Source organism: Vitis vinifera, chromosome 18 (assembly GCF_030704535.1).
Source record: "Vitis vinifera cultivar Pinot Noir 40024 chromosome 18, ASM3070453v1".
NCBI classification, from domain to species: Eukaryota; Viridiplantae; Streptophyta; class Magnoliopsida; order Vitales; family Vitaceae; genus Vitis; species Vitis vinifera.
In genome coordinates this window covers 30,190,092-30,210,555 of record NC_081822.1, presented here as the reverse complement: position 1 = coordinate 30,210,555, position 20,464 = coordinate 30,190,092, and the positions used below count along the sequence as shown (strand labels likewise).

General features: G+C 30.3%; 1 protein-coding gene and 1 long non-coding RNA gene across 2 annotated transcripts; both read left to right on the top strand.

Annotated features, from left to right (window-relative positions):
- The first annotated feature begins 1,449 nt into the window (after positions 1-1,449).
- Positions 1,450-3,495, top strand: LOC132253193 (disease resistance protein ADR2-like). Its single transcript, XM_059734702.1, has 2 exons — positions 1,450-1,989; positions 3,045-3,495. Exons 1-2 carry the CDS (start codon positions 1,808-1,810, stop codon positions 3,226-3,228), a joined length of 366 nt encoding a protein of 121 aa, XP_059590685.1. The 5' UTR covers positions 1,450-1,807; the 3' UTR covers positions 3,229-3,495.
- A 4,530-nt stretch (positions 3,496-8,025) lies between these two features.
- Positions 8,026-13,472, top strand: LOC132253265 (uncharacterized). The gene is made up of 2 exons (XR_009465111.1): positions 8,026-12,363; positions 13,229-13,472. It is a non-coding gene; the product is annotated as an uncharacterized LOC132253265 (long non-coding RNA).
- Positions 13,473-20,464: the final 6,992 nt, after the last annotated feature.

The window sequence follows — 20,464 nt, the reverse complement described above, 5'->3', positions numbered from 1 at the left end:
ATTATAATTATATTATATATATATATATATATATATATATATATATATATATATATATTATTTTACTTTTATATCTTACACTTTAAAAAAAAAAAAGATATAGAAGTTTATTTTCATTTTTTTATTATTATCTTGAACTTTTGTGTTATTTATTATTTAAAGTTTAGTATAGATATATATAAAAAAAATTAAATTTTTTGAATTATATAACTCAATCAACCCGACTAAGTCAAGTGTAACTTGATCAACCCAAATCTAATTTGACCAACCTGAATTTAACCCGAATTTAGAAAAATGAGATTGGGTTGAGTACCCCTTTCTTAATTCAGATTGAGTTTGACAGTACCCCGGGTTAGAAGTCGAGTTGGGTTGATTGTTTCTTAATTCAGATTGAGTTTGGGTTAGTCATCAATCCAACCAACCCTCCCAAGTTGCAACCCTAATACTTACAAGTTGTATTTGGTTATCAAAAAATTCAAGAAAAATGTAAAGGAAAAAAAGTAGAGAGAAAAAATTTAAGAAAAATAAAAAATAAATTTAAAGTTAATAAATTATTTTTATTATTTTAACTCTTGAATATAAAGATTTGAAAATATATAAGTTTTTAAATTAATATTTTTAACTATATTTATTTTATTTTTTTCCGTATTTTACATGGGATAACCAAATAGAAAAAAAATCATTTTCCTTAATTAATATTTTTTCTTTTTCTAGTATTTTTCATAACCAAACATAACTAAAATGTATATAAATAATTAACTACTATTCTTCATATATTAACAATTCATAAAAATGTTATTAAAGTGTCATTTTAATAATTTGTTAAATATGTAAAGAGAAACTGATTAATTAAACTTCTTTAACCTCTAGATTTAATTATTTATTAATCTCATATCTTAGTTACTGAAAAAGATGTGGAAAGGAAGAGAAGAATGGGAATTTTCTTCTTCTATTCTTATCCCAATGAATAAGAATTTTTTTCTCCCATTTTTATCCCAAAGGATAACAATATTTGGGATTGATATCCATTTTTTTTTAAAAAAAAGAAACAAAACAAAAACAAACAAACAAATAAAGGTTGTTGGCTGGTAGGTACTCCCTTCCTAGGATTGATCTCCAAGATAAAGCTAATTTGTTGACTTTGAGGTGTTGCATTTCTTGCTTACTTCACCCTCCCATATTTTCTCCCTAATAAAACAACTTAAATACTAAGCTAGTGTTTGTTTTTTGGCTGAATAAAAAAAGCCAAAATATTTTACTTTTTTTATTCAGTTAAAAGCACCTTGTTAATATTAACCAACATAATTAAAGTGAACTTGTTATCAATAAGTTTAATTTAATTATATTGGTTGATGTCAATGAGTTACTTTTAATTGAATAGAAAAAGCCAAATATTTTGACTTTTTCTATTCAGCCAAAAAACAAACACCACCTAAGTCTCATACCTTGTAGAATCAGTGCAGAAATCTCCAGTCCATGGTAGTTTCAGCAGTTATCATTTATGGCTTCAAGCAGCACTCAAGCACCCTCTTCTTCTATCCCTCCTTGGAGTCATGATGTTTTCTTGAGTTTCAGAGGGAAAGACACCCGCAAAAATTTTATGGATCATCTATACATAGCTTTGGTTGCAAATGGAATTCACACCTTTAGAGATGATGAAGAACTTGATAGAGGAGCACCAGGACTCTTGAAAGCTATCGAGCAGTCAAGGATTTCCATTGTTATTTTCTCGGAAAATTATGCTGATTCTAGATGGTGTTCGGATGAAGTTATAAAGATTATTGAGTGTGTGGCAACAATTAGGTGAATGGCTCTCCAAGTTTTCTACCATGTGGATCCAACCGAAGTGAGAAACCAGACAGGGAGTTATGGGAAAGCATTTATGGAGTACGAAAAAGATGTGAGCAAGGAGAATAGAGAGAAGGTAGAGAGGTGGAGAGCAGCCTTGAAAGAAGCAATCAATCTATCTGGATGGCACCTTCATGATCAGTAAGTGCTATTACTTTTGTTTTTCCTTCTTTTTCTTGGATTATGTTTGGTTTCCCAAAAATTTAGAGAGAATATATGAGAACAAAAAAATAGAGAGAAAAATAAAAGGAAAATAAAACATAAATTTAAAATCATAAAATACTTCTTCAAACTCATTTAATTTATTTTAACTTTTCATGTAAAGATAAAATAATTTGAAAATGCATAAGTTATCCATCACTTTTGTCTTTCACTATCCAAAGAGAAAAGAATCTTACCCTCTACCCTCTTGAACTACCTATTGTTTGTGGCTAAGGAATAAAGTTGAATCATTGGGTTGAAGATCATGGGTCTACGAGACTTTCGAGAACATTGATTTAATTCTTCAACACTTGAATTTAAGGTTTGAGAACATTCAAGTGTTTGGCAAGTTCACTAAGAAGAATTGACCTAGTTTGGTGAAGCACGTGATCACTATGTAACAATAAACAGTAATTGCTTCAAGATATAATCCCAGTTGTTGACTCACAATAATATCTCATTTATAGGTGCTTTCATAGGAAGACTAAGAAGAACCTATCCTCCATCTAATTGCTTTGAAAAATATGAAAATTTAAAGGAAGAAGGAGATGATCTTTTTAATATTTTTATTATATTTTTCCAAACCAAAGGCCTTTGAAAGGTATAACCCCAACTGTCAACTCCAAGTTTGGTTTGTTTGGTTGCCCAACAAATAGAGGAAAGTGAGGTAAAGACGTCGTCATTAAATGATTATTAAAAAATTTTAAATTTCCACCTACTGATAACCCAAAAATGAATGACAAAAAGGAAAGTGTAGGCAAAGATATGGGAAAAGGGGAAAGTATGGATTTCTAAATTTCGACATTTAATATAAAAAATGATGGAAAATTCGTTACAACTTGTTATTGAAAGTTTCAATCTCATGAACTCTACTTTGGGGCTGTTTGGTGGCCTTGAAAATTGAGGTTAATGATCTGTATTTGAAGCTTAAATTCTTTATATATTTGTGAAGTTTTCATGCATTTCTATTCCAATTTCTAACCCGATTTCTATAGCTTAGAAAAAGTTGATTTGAGTGTCCACTGGAAGGATAAAAGAATGAAGCCACTCTTCACTTTTCACTGTCCTTGGATTAGAGGTGGTGGAGCAAGGCATCTCCTGTCATCTTCACTAGGTGGAAGACACGCCTTCGGAGAAGATTATTGGACTAGAAGCGCTGCTCTACGGAACTTATTATAAAATGAATTATAACCACCTACCATATTTTCTGTCACAACTTTATTAAGGGATGAAAATCACCTCATAACCACCCCATCACCCACATAAATACTATCAAATCCAATCTTGATCATTATCCAAAAGTCCACTCTCCGGCTCCCTCCATTAAGTAATAAGAAAAAAAAAAAATACTAATCTCACAAACATGGGATATATTAAAAGGGAAATTGTAATCATACCTTATACCATGTATTTTATCTTTTATTTATTTTTATTTTTTTGTACTTACCAGGGTGTAACTTGGATAGATTGGCCCAATCTAATCGAACCCAACCCAATGTTTGGATGGGCTTGGGTAAACAATTTTATTAATCGGGTTGTATTTGGGTGAAGTTTTCTCAAACCTGAACTTAATTTGGATTAGACGTTGGTCAATGTTTAAATAACCTTAGTCTAAACAAAATGCGATTTAATATTTGTATAGTATTTATAATGTTTATTATTTTATATGATAATATTTATTTTCTTTTTAGATTTTTAAAAATATCAAATTATAATTATATTATATATTTTTTATTTTTTCAAAAAAGACAAATAAATTTATTTTACTTTTATATCTTATACTTTTTTTTTTTTAAGATATAGAAGTTTATTTTCATTTTTTTTATTATTATCTTCAACTTTTGTGTTATTTATTATTTAAATTTTAGTATAATTATATTTTAAAAAATTTAAAATTTTGAATTATACAATCCAATAAACCCGACAAAGTCAAATGTAACCTGATCAGTTGAAGTCTAATTCGATTAACCCGAATTTAACTCGAGTTTAGAAAAATGAGTTTGGGTTGATTGTTTCTTAATTCAAGTTGGATTTGGTTAGTCATCAATCCCAACCAATCCGCCCAAGTTGCAACCCTAATACTTACAAGTTGTATTTGGTTATCAAAAAATTTAAGAAAAATATAAAAGAAAGAAAGTAGAGAGAAAAAATTTAAGAAAAATAAAAAATAAATTTAAAGTTAATAAATTATTTTTATTATTTTAACTCTTGAATATAAAGCTAGATTTGAAAATATATAAGTTTTAAAATTAATTTTAACTATATTTAATATTTTTCTCGTATTTTACATGGGATAACCAAATAGAAAAAAAATTATTTTCCTTAATTAATATTTTTTCTTTTTCTAGTATTGTTCAGAACCAAACATAACCAAAATATATATAAATAATTAACTACTATTCTTCATATATTAACAATTCATAAAAATGTTATTAAAGTGTCATTTTAATAATTTGTTAAATATGTAAAGAGAAACTGATTAATTAAACTTCTTTAACCTCTAGATTTAATTATTTATTAATCTCATATCTTAGTTACTGAAAAAGATGTGGAAAGGAAGAGAAGAATAGGAATTTTCGTCTTCTATTCTTATCCCAATGAATAAGAATTTTTTTCTCCCATTCTTATCCCAAAGGACAACAATCTTTGGGATTGATATCCATTTTTTTTATAAAAAAAAAAAAGACAAAAACAAACAAACAAATAAAGGTTGTTGACTGGTAGGTACCCCCTTCCTGGGATTGATCTCCAAGATAAAGCTAATTTGTTGACTTTGAGGTGCTGCATTTCTTGCTTACTTCACCCTCCCATATTTTCTCCCTAATGAAACAACTTAAATACTAAGTCTCATACCCTGTAGAATCAGTGCAGAAATCTCCAGTCCATGGTAGTTTCAGCAGTTATCATTTATGGCTTCAAGCAGCACTCAAGCACCCTCTTCTTCTGTCCCTCCTTGGAGTCATGATGTTTTCTTGAGTTTCAGAGGGAAAGACACCCGCAAAAATTTTATGGATCATCTATACATAGCTTTGGTTGCAAATGGAATTCACACCTTTAGAGATGATGAAGAACTTGATAGAGGAGCACCAGGACTCTTGAAAGCTATCGAGCAGTCAAGGATTTCCATTGTTATTTTCTCGGAAAATTATGCTGATTCTAGATGGTGTTCGGATGAAGTTATAAAGATTATTGAGTGTGTGGCAACAATTAGGTGAATGGCTCTCCAAGTTTTCTACCATGTGGATCCAACCGAAGTGAGAAACCAGACAGGGAGTTATGGGAAAGCATTTATGGAGTACGAAAAAGATGTGAGCAAGGAGAATAGAGAGAAGGTAGAGAGGTGGAGAGCAGCCTTGAAAGAAGCAATCAATCTATCTGGATGGCACCTTCATGATCAGTAAGTGCTATTACTTTTGTTTTTCCTTCTTTTTCTTGGATTATGTTTGGTTTCCCAAAAATTTAGAGAGAATATATGAGAACAAAAAAATAGAGAGAAAAATAAAAGGAAAATAAAACATAAATTTAAAATCATAAAATACTTCTTCAAACTCATTTAATTTATTTTAACTTTTCATGTAAAGATAAAATAATTTGAAAATGCATAAGTTATCCATCACTTTTGTCTTTCACTATCCAAAGAGAAAAGAATCTTACCCTCTACCCTCTTGAACTACCTATTGTTTGTGGCTAAGGAATAAAGTTGAATCATTGGATTGAAGATCATGGGTCTACGAGACTTTCGAGAACATTGATTTAATTCTTCAACACTTGAATTTAAGGTTTGAGAACATTCAAGTGTTTGGCAAGTTCACTAAGAAGAATTGACCTAGTTTGGTGAAGCACGTGATCACTATGTAACAATAAACAGTAATTGCTTCAAGATATAATCCCAGTTGTTGACTCACAATAATATCTCATTTATAGGTGCTTTCATAGGAAGACTAAGAAGAACCTATCCTCCATCTAATTGCTTTGAAAAATATGAAAATTTAAAGGAAGAAGGAGATGATCTTTTTAATATTTTTATTATATTTTTCCAAAACAAAGGCCTTTGAAAGGTATAACCCCAACTGTCAACTCCAAGTTTGGTTTGTTTGGTTGCCCAACAAATAGAGGAAAGTGAGGTAAAGACGTCGTCATTAAATGATTATTAAAAATTTTTAAATTTCCACCTACTGATAACCCAAAAATGAATGACAAAAAGGAAAGTGTAGGCAAAGATAAGGGAAAAGGGGAAAGTATGGATTTCTAAATTTCGACATTTAATATAAAAAATGATGGAAAATTCGTTACAACTTGTTATTGAAAGTTTCAATCTCATGAACTCTACTTTGGGGCTGTTTGGTGGCCTTGAAAATTGAGGTTAATGATCTGTATTTGAAGCTTAAATTCTTTATATATTTGTGAAGTTTTCATGCATTTCTATTCCAAGTTCTAACCCGATTTCTATAGCTTAGAAAAAGTTGATTTGAGTGTCCACTGGAAGGATAAAAGAATGAAGCCACTCTTCACTTTTCACTGTCCTTGGATTAGAGGTGGTGGAGCAAGGCATCTCCTGTCATCTTCACTAGGTGGAAGACACGCCTTCGGAGAAGATTATTGGACTAGAAGCGCTGCTCTACGGAACTTATTATAAAATGAATTATAACCACCTACCATATTTTCTGTCACAACTTTATTAAGGGATGAAAATCACCTCATAACCACCCCATCACCCACATAAATACTATCAAATCCAATCTTGATCATTATCCAAAAGTCCACTCTCCGGCTCCATCCATTAAGTAATAAGAAAAAAAAAATACTAATCTCACAAACATGGGATATATTAAAAGGGAAATTGTAATCATACCTTATACCATGTATTTTATCTTTTATTTATTTTTATTTTTTTGTACTTACCAGGGTGTAACTTGGACAGATTGGCCCAATCTAATCGAACCCAACCCAATGTTTGGATGGGCTTGGGTAAACAATTTTATTAATCGGGTTGTATTTGGGTGAAGTTTTCTCAAACCTGAACTTAATTTGGATTAGACTTGGGTCAATGTTTGAATAACCTTAGTCTAAACAAAATGCGATTTAATATTTGTATAGTATTTATAATGTTTATTATTTTATGTGATAATATTCATTTTCTTTTTAGATTTTTAAAAATATCAAATTATAATTATATTATATATTTTTTATTTTTTCAAAAAAGACAAATAAGTTTATTTTACTTTTATATCTTATACTTTTTTTTTTTAAGATATAGAAGTTTATTTTCATTTTTTTTATTATTATCTTCAACTTTTGTGTTATTTATTATTTAAATTTTAGTATAATTATATTTTAAAAAATTTAAAATTTTGAATTATACAATCCAATAAACCCGACAAAGTCAAATGTAACCTGATCAGTTGAAGTCTAATTCGATTAACCCGAATTTAACTCGAGTTTAGAAAAATGAGTTTAGGTTGATTGTTTCTTAATTCAGGTTGGATTTGGTTAGTCATCAATCCCAACCAATCCGCCCAAGTTGCAACCCTAATACTTACAAGTTGTATTTGGTTATCAAAAAATTTAAGAAAAATATAAAAGAAAGAAAGTAGAGAGAAAAAATTTAAGAAAAATAAAAAATAAATTTAAAGTTAATAAATTATTTTTATTATTTTAACTCTTGAATATAAAGCTAGATTTGAAAATATATAAGTTTTAAAATTAATTTTAACTATATTTAATATTTTTCTCGTATTTTACATGGGATAACCAAATAGAAAAAAAATTATTTTCCTTAATTAATATTTTTTCTTTTTCTAGTATTGTTCAGAACCAAACATAACCAAAATGTATATAAATAATTAACTACTATTCTTCATATATTAACAATTCATAAAAATGTTATTAAAGTGTCATTTTAATAATTTGTTAAATATGTAAAGAGAAACTGATTAATTAAACTTCTTTAACCTCTAGATTTAATTATTTATTAATCTCATATCTTAGTTACTGAAAAAGATGTGGAAAGGAAGAGAAGAATAGGAATTTTCGTCTTCTATTCTTATCCCAATGAATAAGAATTTTTTTCTCCCATTCTTATCCCAAAGGACAACAATCTTTGGGATTGATATCCATTTTTTTTATAAAAAAAAAAAAAGACAAAAACAAACAAACAAATAAAGGTTGTTGACTGGTAGGTACCCCCTTCCTGGGATTGATCTCCAAGATAAAGCTAATTTGTTGACTTTGAGGTGCTGCATTTCTTGCTTACTTCACCCTCCCATATTTTCTCCCTAATGAAACAACTTAAATACTAAGTCTCATACCCTGTAGAATCAGTGCAGAAATCTCCAGTCCATGGTAGTTTCAGCAGTTATCATTTATGGCTTCAAGCAGCACTCAAGCACCCTCTTCTTCTATCCCTCCCTGGAGTCATGATGTTTTCTTGAGTTTCAGAGGGAAAGACACCCGCAAAAATTTTATGGATCATCTATACACAGCTTTGGTTGCAAATGGAATTCACACCTTTAGAGATGATGAAGAACTTGATAGAGGAGCACCAGGACTCTTGAAAGCTATCGAGCAGTCAAGGATTTCCATTGTTATTTTCTCGAAAATTATGCTGATTCTAGATGGTGTTCGGATGAAGTTATAAAGATTATTGAGTGTGGCAACAATGAGGCGAATGGCTCTCCAAGTTTTCTACCATGTGGATCCAACCGAAGTGAGAAACCAGACGGGGAGTTATGGGAAAGCATTTATGGAGTATGAAAAAGATGTGAGCAAGGAGAATAGAGAGAAGATAGAGAAGTGGAGAGCAGCCTTGAAAGAAGCAATCAATCTATCTGGATGGCACCTTCATAATCAGTAAGTGCTATTACTTTTGTTTTTCCTTCTTTTTCTTGGATTATGTTTGGTTTCCCAAAAATTTAGAGAGAATATATGAGAAAAAAAAATAGAGAGAAAAATAAAAGAAAAATAAAAAATAGATTTAAAATCATAAAATACTTCTTCAAACTCATTTAATTTATTTTAACTTTTCATGTAAAGATAAAATAATTTGAAAATGCATAAGTTAGCCATCACTTTTGTCTTTCACTATCCAAAGAGAAAAGAATCTTACCCTCTACCCTCTTGAACTACCTATTATTTGTGTGCTAAGGAATATAGTTGAATCATTGGGTTGAAAATCATGGGTCTACGAGACTTTCGAGAACATTGATTTAATTCTTCAACACTTGAATTTAAGGCTTGAGAACATTCAAACCTAAAAATCAGTATTTTAACCCTAAAAATCAATTTTTTTAAAAAAAATTGACATTATTTCTGTTATTTAAATCTAAAATGTCAACAATTGATATCAAAGCTTGAGTGGGGACCACTAGGACCTATAAGATAGCACTTTCTCCTTCATAATCCTATTTTGAAGTTGATTCAACATCCCACTATAGAGAATCAATTGCACTCTAGTACCCTATGTAAATGATAATGAGACAAAAAGTGCTTAAGTCTGTGACTTGCTATCCATTGCACTCAATCTCCCTATGAACTAGTGTCTATAGTCTAACAAAGAGAAAATTATCAACCTTTTAAGACTAACTCTACTATCCTTAAGTTGGAGATCCTTATATTATGTGATAAATTGACATATCTTACCTTACAAAGAGTTTATGTTAAGTTCTAGTTAAATAACTATTATGACCATAGTTTACATGAACACATCTCCTTAGGATTACTCAAGAGGACACTCTATCTCAATTCTATAAGATATCATGGTATCTCTATTGAGAATATCTATTTCTATCAACTTTCATTAATTGTTACCTGATCTATAAGGAATATGTGATCACTTTAGGATCCCACTCGTAAATCAAAGTCATTGTTAACTTTGAAACAAATTCAATATTTTATCAAGGTTAAGAGATAATACAACGTAGTAGTTTGGTGAAGTTATGACTACTCAATAACCTTACATCGTAATTCACCATAGGTTCTTTCTAATGTGTAACCATACACAGTAGTGCATTCATAATGAGAAACTCATCCCAATGGCCAAGACTAGTCATCCCTTGAATTAAGAGGTAGTGTACTATAACCTCTAATGGTTTATTCGATATACATTTTAAAATAATTATTCTACTTAATAACCTACAAGAACCCATTTTAACGTGTAAGAACTTGAATTGTGCATAAATTTGACATGGGCTGGTAATTAATTACCCAACCTTAGGTTAGGTTTGGCATAAGTTAGGCATTTTGATATCAAGTTAGGCATAGTAGCCTTTTAACCTTTCCAATCCACCCAAGAGTTACAACCCTATTTCTTCCTTATTGTATCGTGTTTTTACCCATATTCTTTCTTCCTCATAATTAATTCTACCTCTTACATCAATTATCTTCCGAGAATTAATTCCATTTTTCCACATTAATTATTAAAAAAAAAGCACATAAATAGGCAATTGATTCAATTGTAGTACATTATTTACAAGAGAAAAAGAATAAAAATCCTGTAAGATTGGAAAAAAGACAATTCTTCTCTTCTATTTCATTAGTGATAAGAATTAGAATGGTTCATTGATTCTCTTATCCTACATTAACAAAAAAAAAAAAAAAACTTAAAAATGTATAATGGATTCCATTATCCTACATCAATCACCAAAAAACAAAATAAAAATCAATCAAAAATTGGAAAAAAGACAACTCTTCCATCCATTCCTAGAATATTTTGAAACTGACCCGCTCCCATCCTGGACCATATGCTCATACTTCTTAAAGGCGCATTGCATGGCTATTGTGTCAATGATGAGGTGAAGTGTGTGTATATATATATATATATATATATATTCTTTTTAAAAACTAAAATATATTAACTCTTTTTAAAATAGATTTGATAATTGTAATTTTATTTTAGAAAATAAAAAATTTATTTATGTATTCCTGGACTCTTTGACCTTTCATTTTAAAACTTATTGGAGAATATTTTTTTTAATACTTTTATTATTGTAATTTTTACTATCAAGTTTGACATTAGAAAAATCATTTTTAATTTAAAAATAAAAATACTAAAAATTGTATTTCCATTTTTAGTTTCATTTTCTTTTTTTTTTTTTCTTTTTTATTATCTCTACAAATAAACCTCATAATATGAAGGTCAGTTTTCAGACAAAAAAAAATTCTTATTCTTGGAAGTTCCAAGAAAGTCGAAAGGCAATCCCATCCTTCTTTCTTTCCGAAGTCTATAAATATTCTTGAAAATAGTTTCCAAACAAGCCCTCAATTTTCTAACTTTTCTTCCATTCTCAATTTTCTACCTACGATGAATCATGACATTCTATCAGGTAGTCATGAATTCACCAAGCTACTATATTGCATGAGATCTCAACCTTGAGAGAATATTGAACTTGTGTTGATGTCAATGACTTTGACCTATGGGTGAGACCCTATGGTGGTTGTATATTTCCTAGGGATTGAGTCAATGTTGATTAAGATAGGTGGAAATAGCTATTAACAAGATAAACATCATGATATTTCATGGGATTAAAATAATGCATCCCCTTAGGTAATCCTAAAGACATATAATCATGAAATATGTAGTAATAATTCCCTAAGTGGAATTTGACATATTCTCTTAGAAAGTTAGAATATGTTAGTTGATTACATAATAGGAAGATTTAAGACTAAAGGATGGTAGAGGTAACATTTAGAGTTTAGTAGCATCTACATTATTAGATTATATACATTAGTTCATAGGGAGTTTGCATATAGTGGATAGTAGGTCACAAACTCGAGCTTTATATCTCATTATAATATCATAAAATAGTGTAGTGTAGTTACATCTCCATTGTGGAATATTGAGTCAACTTTAGAATTAGATTCTAAGGGAGTCAGTATTTTCTTATGGTCCTAATGGTCTCCATTGGAGCTCATATTCCTTGGTGGTATAGTTTTTAAGGGATATATGTATTCTTTATTCTTAAGTGTGCTTAATGGCATTTTGGAAAAAACACAAGATTGTACAAGAGCTTGCGAAAGGTCTTTTTGGATTGATCAATTAATTAGGATCCAATGGGTTAGGGTTAAATGACCCAAACCTAAGATAAACTAAAGTCACTTAAGCTTATAAGGAAGTCTATATAAAACACCTTAGGGATTAAGGCTTGAAATCTAATCATTTTGTTTTCCAGCCCTAGTTTCCACCCCCAAGTTAGGATTCCACCATTCTCAAACGCTAAGATCTAAGAAAGGGCTATTGAGTGAAAGATCGTGAGCTTTTCAAGATATGCATCATCATTTTCTTCAACTGTAATTGATATGAGAACATCCAGATCAAAGGTAAAATATTTAAAACCTTATATCTACAGTTTTTTTTCTTGTTATTACTTTCATTATGAAGATCTACTATCCTTAAATGTTGAGAGAGCATGCATCTATGATCGAGGAGTGTTTTAACACAAATATCATGACATATGATTTAAAAATGTGTTGGTCTATGTGCTATATTAATGATGGTTATGTGCTTCATGTATCCTTGATATATATGTTTGTTAATTGTTAAGATGGTTTGGTGATCATGAATGGATGTGTACAACTTAGGAAAGTTCTAAGGAACTTGGATTTTAAGCATGACCATTGTGATCCTTCCAATCTTTCTTGGGAACTTAGCTAGTATTTACTATTTACTAAAAAATCATTTGTACTATCATTTGTATTATTATTGTGCTTTACATTATTATTATTTTTGTGATTGTTATGTACCTTGGACCATTATTGTGTCATAGAGATAAAGGGGCACATCGTAGTTGATTAACCTTGTGATCTTTTATGCTAAGACATGAAGGGGAAAGCAATTTGTATGAGAAATGTGTCGGGAGATGTAGGGGCACTGTGTCCATATGATGCCATGTTATGTAAGATATATGTCATTTGTGGATGCATATATGATATATGTCGATGGATGAAGGGCCACGGTGCTAGTCGTTATATTTGCATAACCTTGGAATGTATTGAAAGTTGAGTGGCACCATAGCCTTGGAATGTATTGAAAGTTGAATGTATTGAAAGTTGGATGCATATATGATACATGCGTTTAATTGATTATACATCGGGTTGTCTAACGTTGTATGTTTATCTAATTGTTATACTATATATTATTTACGTTGAGTGTTACTTGGATGATGAAATTCCCTAATTTTTTCAGACGAGGATCTAGTAGAATCACATATTGAGCAAGTTCAACAAGTGGCCAGCAAGACATGTATCCATTGTTGCCCTTTTCTTTTTTCCTCTTTTTAGTGTAGACTGTTGCCATGTAGGCATTTCCTTACATATGTTCAGGATTTGAAAATTGGATGCTAAGGTTGGCTCTTATGCACTCAAAATTTTGTATCTTAAAAATGGTTATGAATATGTTGTTTCCTTAAAAATACTTCATTATACTTCTCTAACACATTATATCCAATTATGAGTTAAATTTCTCTTTGTAGGATAGTATCTCCACTAAGTTTTTAGAGTAAAGAGGAGACACTATTTTGCTTGGATGACACCTACGAGGGTGGGTCACCACATGCTTCATTGTAAATGGGTTTTTACCGTTTTGGATTATGTGGATGATCTAAAACAATGAGAACCTTTAGTTGGAAGACATGATTGGTTTGGTAAAAGAAGTAAAATCATTATAACAATGAGACATAAACATTTGTTTATTATGCATGGTTGAATTATTTGAGCTAGTGGCATTGAGTAAGGATGATGCTCATGTCCTCTTGAGCTGATATGCCGTTGAAAAAGCATGTTATGATTATAATTTCTTAACCCTTTTAAATTGTGTGATAATATGATTGTAAAGGTCTTCCTTTAGCTATTAAAGTTTTGGGTTCTTGTTATTTAGCAACACATATCTTCAATGGAAATGTCCATTAGCAAGCAAGAGAATTTTAGGTGTACTTAAAATAAGTTACAATGGGCTAAGTTATAGGTAAAAGGATATATTGAAATTTCTTGATGTTGCTTGTTTGACCAAGGGGGATTGTAAAAATTTTGATACAAAAATTCTAGACACCTATGGTTTCTTTGTTGAAAATGGAACAAGAGTTCTTTACAATAAATATCTCTTAATGTCTCATACCAAGGATATGGATGCATGATTTAATACAACAATTCGGATGGTAAAGTATTCACCGACAAGGTCCTAAAGAAGTGGGTTGATGCAACAAACTATATATGCATGGGATCATGTATATGTTCAATGAGTATTGGCAAAAATAGGTACATATATATCGATGACATTAATAATAGATTAGCTTTCTTTATAGTCCTATATATGTCTCTTATTTTTAGGAATTCTTAATCCGCCAAAGATATTTTTTTTTTCAAATATCTCCATTTGTTCTAGTGTAGACGATAGGCTGGCCAACATTTATTAGTTTCAACACTCCTTATGACCCTATGTTTTTTTTTTCATTTTTGATTTATTTAAGGGTCTATTTCTAGCTTTATGCTCCTTAAAGGGAATTAGATTTACAATTCTTGTTGACTTAGGAGCTTATCTTCCTTGAAAAACTTAAACATAAGTAGAAACTATTTTAGTGTCATACTAGCAAGCATCACTCAACTTCCTAGGATTAGGCTCCTTCTGTTGTGGCTTTACACCAGGCTCACAAAAATTTTAGAGCTTCCACAAGTATGCAAGAACTAGATGTACACTGTTGCCAATCTTTGAAAACTCTATATCAACTCCATCTAGTATTTTTATGAGATCTAGTACTAAATTAAAGTATAAATTGAGGGATGAAAAAAAACTACCAAAAAAAAAAAAAAAAACATTGGTACAAGGATAAGGAGTAATAATCAAATCAATGACAATGAAAAATTTAAAAACCTCAATGAGGGACAAAGACCCTATTCCTCACCCCAAAACCATCCCATCCCAAGTCCTAATATACCATTACATATATATATATATAATATACACTTTTTTTCTCAAAAAAAAAAATTGTATTATAAAAAATTTATATTAAATATACTTGTTTATATATAATTTTTTATTAAACTTTTTTAAAACTAAAATTATGAAATTTTAAAAACCAATTAAACAAGATTCTCAATCTAGATGAGGCATTTGTTTTCCTAATAAAGATTCTCAGTTCCCATCCAATCTAAGATAAGAAATGAGGTAGAGATGGGGAATAAATTTAGAAGTGGAGATGGCATAGACATTGTCCACATATGAATAATATATCTCAAAATATATAAGAGAATACAATTCTCTCCACCTTTCAATTCCTTTGTCGTTTTTTCTTTACAACTTATCAAATTATAAATTATTTATCATTCCCTTGTAACAATCTTCTTTGCTTCCCTAATTATTTTTCTTTCCCATATATATTCTCTCTTCCTCAAAATTAACTCCAATTGCTACAACAATCATCCTTCAAGAATTAATTCCATTTTCCTTCATCGCTTGTGGGGAAGGAGCATATAAATAGACAGTTAATTCTATTTCGTACATTATTAACAATAAAAAAACATAAAGATGTAATAAGATTGGAAAAAAATAATTCTTTTGTGATAGGGCTTAGAATTGTTCATTCATTCTCTTATTCTGCAGCAACTAGAAAAAGATAAAGTCAAAAATGTATGATGGATTCTATGGTCCAACATCAATCACCAAACAAGAATATGAAATTCAGTCAAAAATTAGAAACGTACAATTTTTCTATCTATTCCTTCATGTAATAGAATATTTTGAAGCCCGCCACTCCTATCCTGGACCAAATGCTCGTTCTCCTCTGAGACGCACTACGTGGCTATTGTACATGTCAATATATATATATATATATATGTTAAGAAATAATTGTAATTTTATTTTTTAGAAAATAAAAACTTTGGTTATGTTTGAAAAATGTCTTTTTGAAGTTTTGTATAACAAAAATTTGCTTAAAATTTAGAAATATTTTAAACATTTTTTCTATGTTTTTTAATATATTTTAAAAATAATTTTTATTTACAATACTTTATTTTTAATCATCCTCCCTATTTATATAATTAGTCATTAAAAATTAAGTAAAAAGAATTAAAAATAATTTTTAAAAACATACTATTCTCAATTTTTAATAATGAAAAACTGTTTTTGTATTCTAATTATCATACGTGTTTTCCTTTTCTAATTATTATACAACTGTTTTCAAAAATCATTACCAAATATGACCTTGAGAATAACCCTTTTTTTTTTTTTAATAGTTTTGTTATCTAAAATTTTATCAAGTTTTAAATTAGAGAAGTTAATGTTAATCTGAAAAGGAAAACAAAAAAAGAAAGCCCCTAAAAAATTGTACTTGCTTTTTTTTATTTTTTATTTAGGTCTTTTTTCTCTCTCTTTTTTTTTTTTTCCTTTTTATTATATCCCATGCAAATAAACCTGATAATATGAAGGTCAGTTTCCATACAAAACTAGATTCGTATTCTTCCGAGAAAGTTGAAAGGCAGTTCGCATCCCTGTCTCTTTCCAGTCTATAAATCCAACCCACCATCACCACCACCACCACACAAAAACCCATCCAAAACCCACAAGTTCTACAAGTCTCATGGCTCACACGCAAGCTATCAGATGGACCAAGGTCCAAGACGTGGAAGAGAAGCACATCCAGGAGTTGGGAGAATACGCCGTGGAGGAGCAGAACAAGAAGGAAAACTGGAACCTGGAATTCGAGAAAGTGTCTATGGGGTGGTTTCAGCACCTGGCAGGAAACATTTACAAACTCCATATCAAAGCCGATCTCGCCGGCACGTCCGGCGACTACGAGGCAATTGTGTGGAAGAAGCATAATCAGTGCAATGAGCTGATGTCCTTTCAGGAGCTTTAAGGTGTAAGCGACCATGGAATTAAAGACCCTCGTTTACCAAAAATAAACAAAGTCCTCCCATATATATTGTACTAAAATAAACTCCTAGGGTGGAAGGAGATTGGCGAGGAATGGTTGCTGTAATGTAATAAGAACAGCTTGAATATATCCAGTCTTAGAACAACTGCTTAAATACATAAATTTCACACTCTCTAGTCTTTGGCCTGGTTCTGAGAAATTATCATAAAATATTGTTGACCAAACTTTGAATTGATAGTCGATTATATTGTTGGTAAAACAATTATCATCGTTTGGTTATCACTGCACAGTCAAAACCATAATCATATTGAATAATCTTATATCCATAAAAATGAGTAAAAATGAGTAAGGATTGTGTAGGAGGAAATTTAGCATTAGATGGGAAGAAGAGTTGGGGTAAGGACTAGGAACTAATTTTTACTTTATGTTAGATTTTTTTTTATATTATATCATTTCCTTATGATTAGTTCTTTAATAAAAATTTAATTATGATTAGATATCAAAAAACTTTTGGTTTTTCTATTATTTAATATCCTTCTAACAATAGGGATTAGGCCTAGAACTAGCACCATTGGCTTTAAAGTAGTAGATTGAGGTGGTGTTTTTTTTTTCTAATTTTTTGTTAAAAGTAATTTGCTTTCAAATTTCAAATCATTCATTTATTTGTTAGTGTTGTTAATTTATTATTTATTTCTTAAATTTTTTTATTAAATAAAAAAACTAAATATTTTGTTTGTTTTCTTTAATTTTTAATACTTAATAAAATAAAATATTAAAAAAACAAATAACATAATACTTAACACTATTAAAGACTATTTAGTTTTAAGATTTATTTAGAATTAAATCAAAAAAATATTTTTAAATATATATAAGCTTCCTTAATTGAAAGAAAAAGTGACCCCTACATAAAGCAAACGAGCTTATGGTGAGAGACCTAAAAGAACAAAAACTCAAACCCTATTTGGTAATTATTTTCTAAAATAGTTCTAAACAATAGTTTTTGAAAACTTTTCTTTAATGTTTTATAGAACAAACATCTATTTGGGAACTCAAAATTTTTTTAACCTATTTTTAATATTTTTAAATATGTTTAGAAAATAATTTTTATGTCTAGTACCTTATTTTTAATCTTTTTACATGTTTGTATAATTATTTTTGTAAACAACCCTTAAAAAATAATTAAAAACAACTAAACAATATTCTCTTATAAATACCTTATTTTTTGTTAATAAGAACAAAAAATAGAAAACAACTTTCTCGTTATCAAACATGTTTTTTTTTTTTTTTTTTGAAAAATAGAAAGCTATTCTTCAAAACAAATGTCAAATAGGCTCTCAATTTTTTTACCTACAATGAATCATGACATTTGTTATCAGGTAATCATGAATTCACCAAGCTACTATACTGAAATCTCAACCTTCAGAAAATATTAAACTTGTGTTGAAGTCAATGATTTTAACCTATGGTGAGACCCTAAGGTGGTTGTATGTTACTTAGGAATTGGGTCATTGTTGATCAAGGCAAGCGAAAATAAATATCCTCAAGATAGACACTATGATATTTCATGGGATTGAGACAACGCATCCCATTAGGTAATCTTAAAGGCATATGATCATGAAATATATAATCATAGCAATTCTCTATCTGGAATTTGACATATGCTCTTAAAAGAATCAGAATATGTTAATTAATCACATAATAGGAGGATTTAACACTAAAGGGTGGTAGAGGTAACATTTAGAGTCTAATAGCATCTACATCATTAGATTATGTATACCAATTCATAAGGAGTTTGCATATACTGGATAATAGGTTACAAACCTAAGCTTTATATCTCGTTATAATATCATAGGATATTATAATGTAATTACCTCTTTATAGTAGGATATTAAGTCAACTTTAAATAAATTAAATTCTAAGGGAACCAGTATTTTCTTATGGTCTAAAAGTCTCCATTAGAGTTCATATTTTTTGGTGATATAGTTTTTAAGGGATATATGTGTTCTTTATTCATAAGCTAGTATAAGGTCATTTTGGCACAAAATATGGTTGTAAAAGAGCTTACGAAGGGTCTTTATAGATTGATCAATTAATTAGGATGGTAGGTTGGCCAACATTTATTAATTTCAAAACTCCTTATGAGCTAGTATTTTCTATTATGATTATTATTTATTTTAGGCTCTCTTTCTAGCTTTATGCTCCTTATAAAGGGAATTAGATTTGCAATTCTTGTTGACTTAGGAACTTATCTTCCTTAAAAACTTAAACATGAGTAGAAACCATTTTAGTTTCATCCTAGCAGGCATCACTCAACTTTCTAGGATTAGGGTCCTCTTGTTGTGGCAATGCACCAGGCTCACAAAAATTTTAGAGCTTCCACAAGTATGCAAGAACTAGATGCACACTCTTGCACCTCTTTGCAAACTCTATATCAACTCCATCTAGTATTGTCATGACATCTAGTACTAAATTAAAGTAGAAATTGAGAAATGACAAATTAATAAATAAATAAACATTGAGACGGGGATTAGGAGTAATAATCAAGATCATTGACAAGGAAAATTTTAAAAACCTCAATGAGAGACAAAGACCCTACTCCTCACCCCAAGTATATATATATATAATTGTAGACCCCCATTTTGGGGAGCTATCATTCTTCTCACGTTTCCTTTCTTGCAGCTAGCTGTGGCCAAGTGCCACCATCTTGCATGGCCACGTGTCATTCCCGGATTAGTCAATATGGGATCAAAATAGTGGAATTGATGGACCAATCAGAAGAATATTTGGCTATTGAGAGGAGCGTAGGAGAGGGGTGCTTTTTCTGCCGGCTGAGAGATATTTTGAAGGGATCTTTTTCTGTTAAGGGTGAGCCTTTTTGAGTGGAGTAAGGGAGGCTGGCAGCTGGGTGACAGAGCAGAGAGCTTTAGAGAGAAAAGTGAGAGAGACATTAGAGCTTTAAGGGAAGATAGTTTAGCTTAGGGAATGTGAGAGAAGGGAGATTCTGGAGAAGCAAGCTGAGAGAACCAGAGTGCCTTTAGGATGAGAGAGAGGTAATTGGGGGAAGGATGTTTGCTGGAGAGTTGTGGACAACTTGAGGAAAAGATGAGCCGAGAGTGAAGGAGAAAGGATCTGAGAAAGATAGAGTTGAAGAGGCGAGATGAGGAACAACTCAAGAACTTTGAAAGACCATCTCCAAGTACATTGGTGGTAATCTCTTGGACTATTCTCACTCACTCTGTTTTCTTTCTATCTCACATTTTCTCTTGTTGTCTCTGTTTTCTTTTCTGATCCTTGGTTAGTTGTTCGGGTATAAGTGTGATGTTGTATTACTTTCCTCTGTACTTTTTGCTTATTTGGATATGGTTCATTCCCCTTTTGGTATTTATTTTAAACTCTCCTGATGCACCACTGGCCAAAACCCCTGGATCTCAATATGAAAGAGGATCTCACTTAATGCTTTGCTCACTCTGTTTACTCTGCCATGGGTACACTATATATTGTTTTATTTCTTCCTCCATTTCCGGTATCTCAATCCATATTTTGTTTCTGGCTCA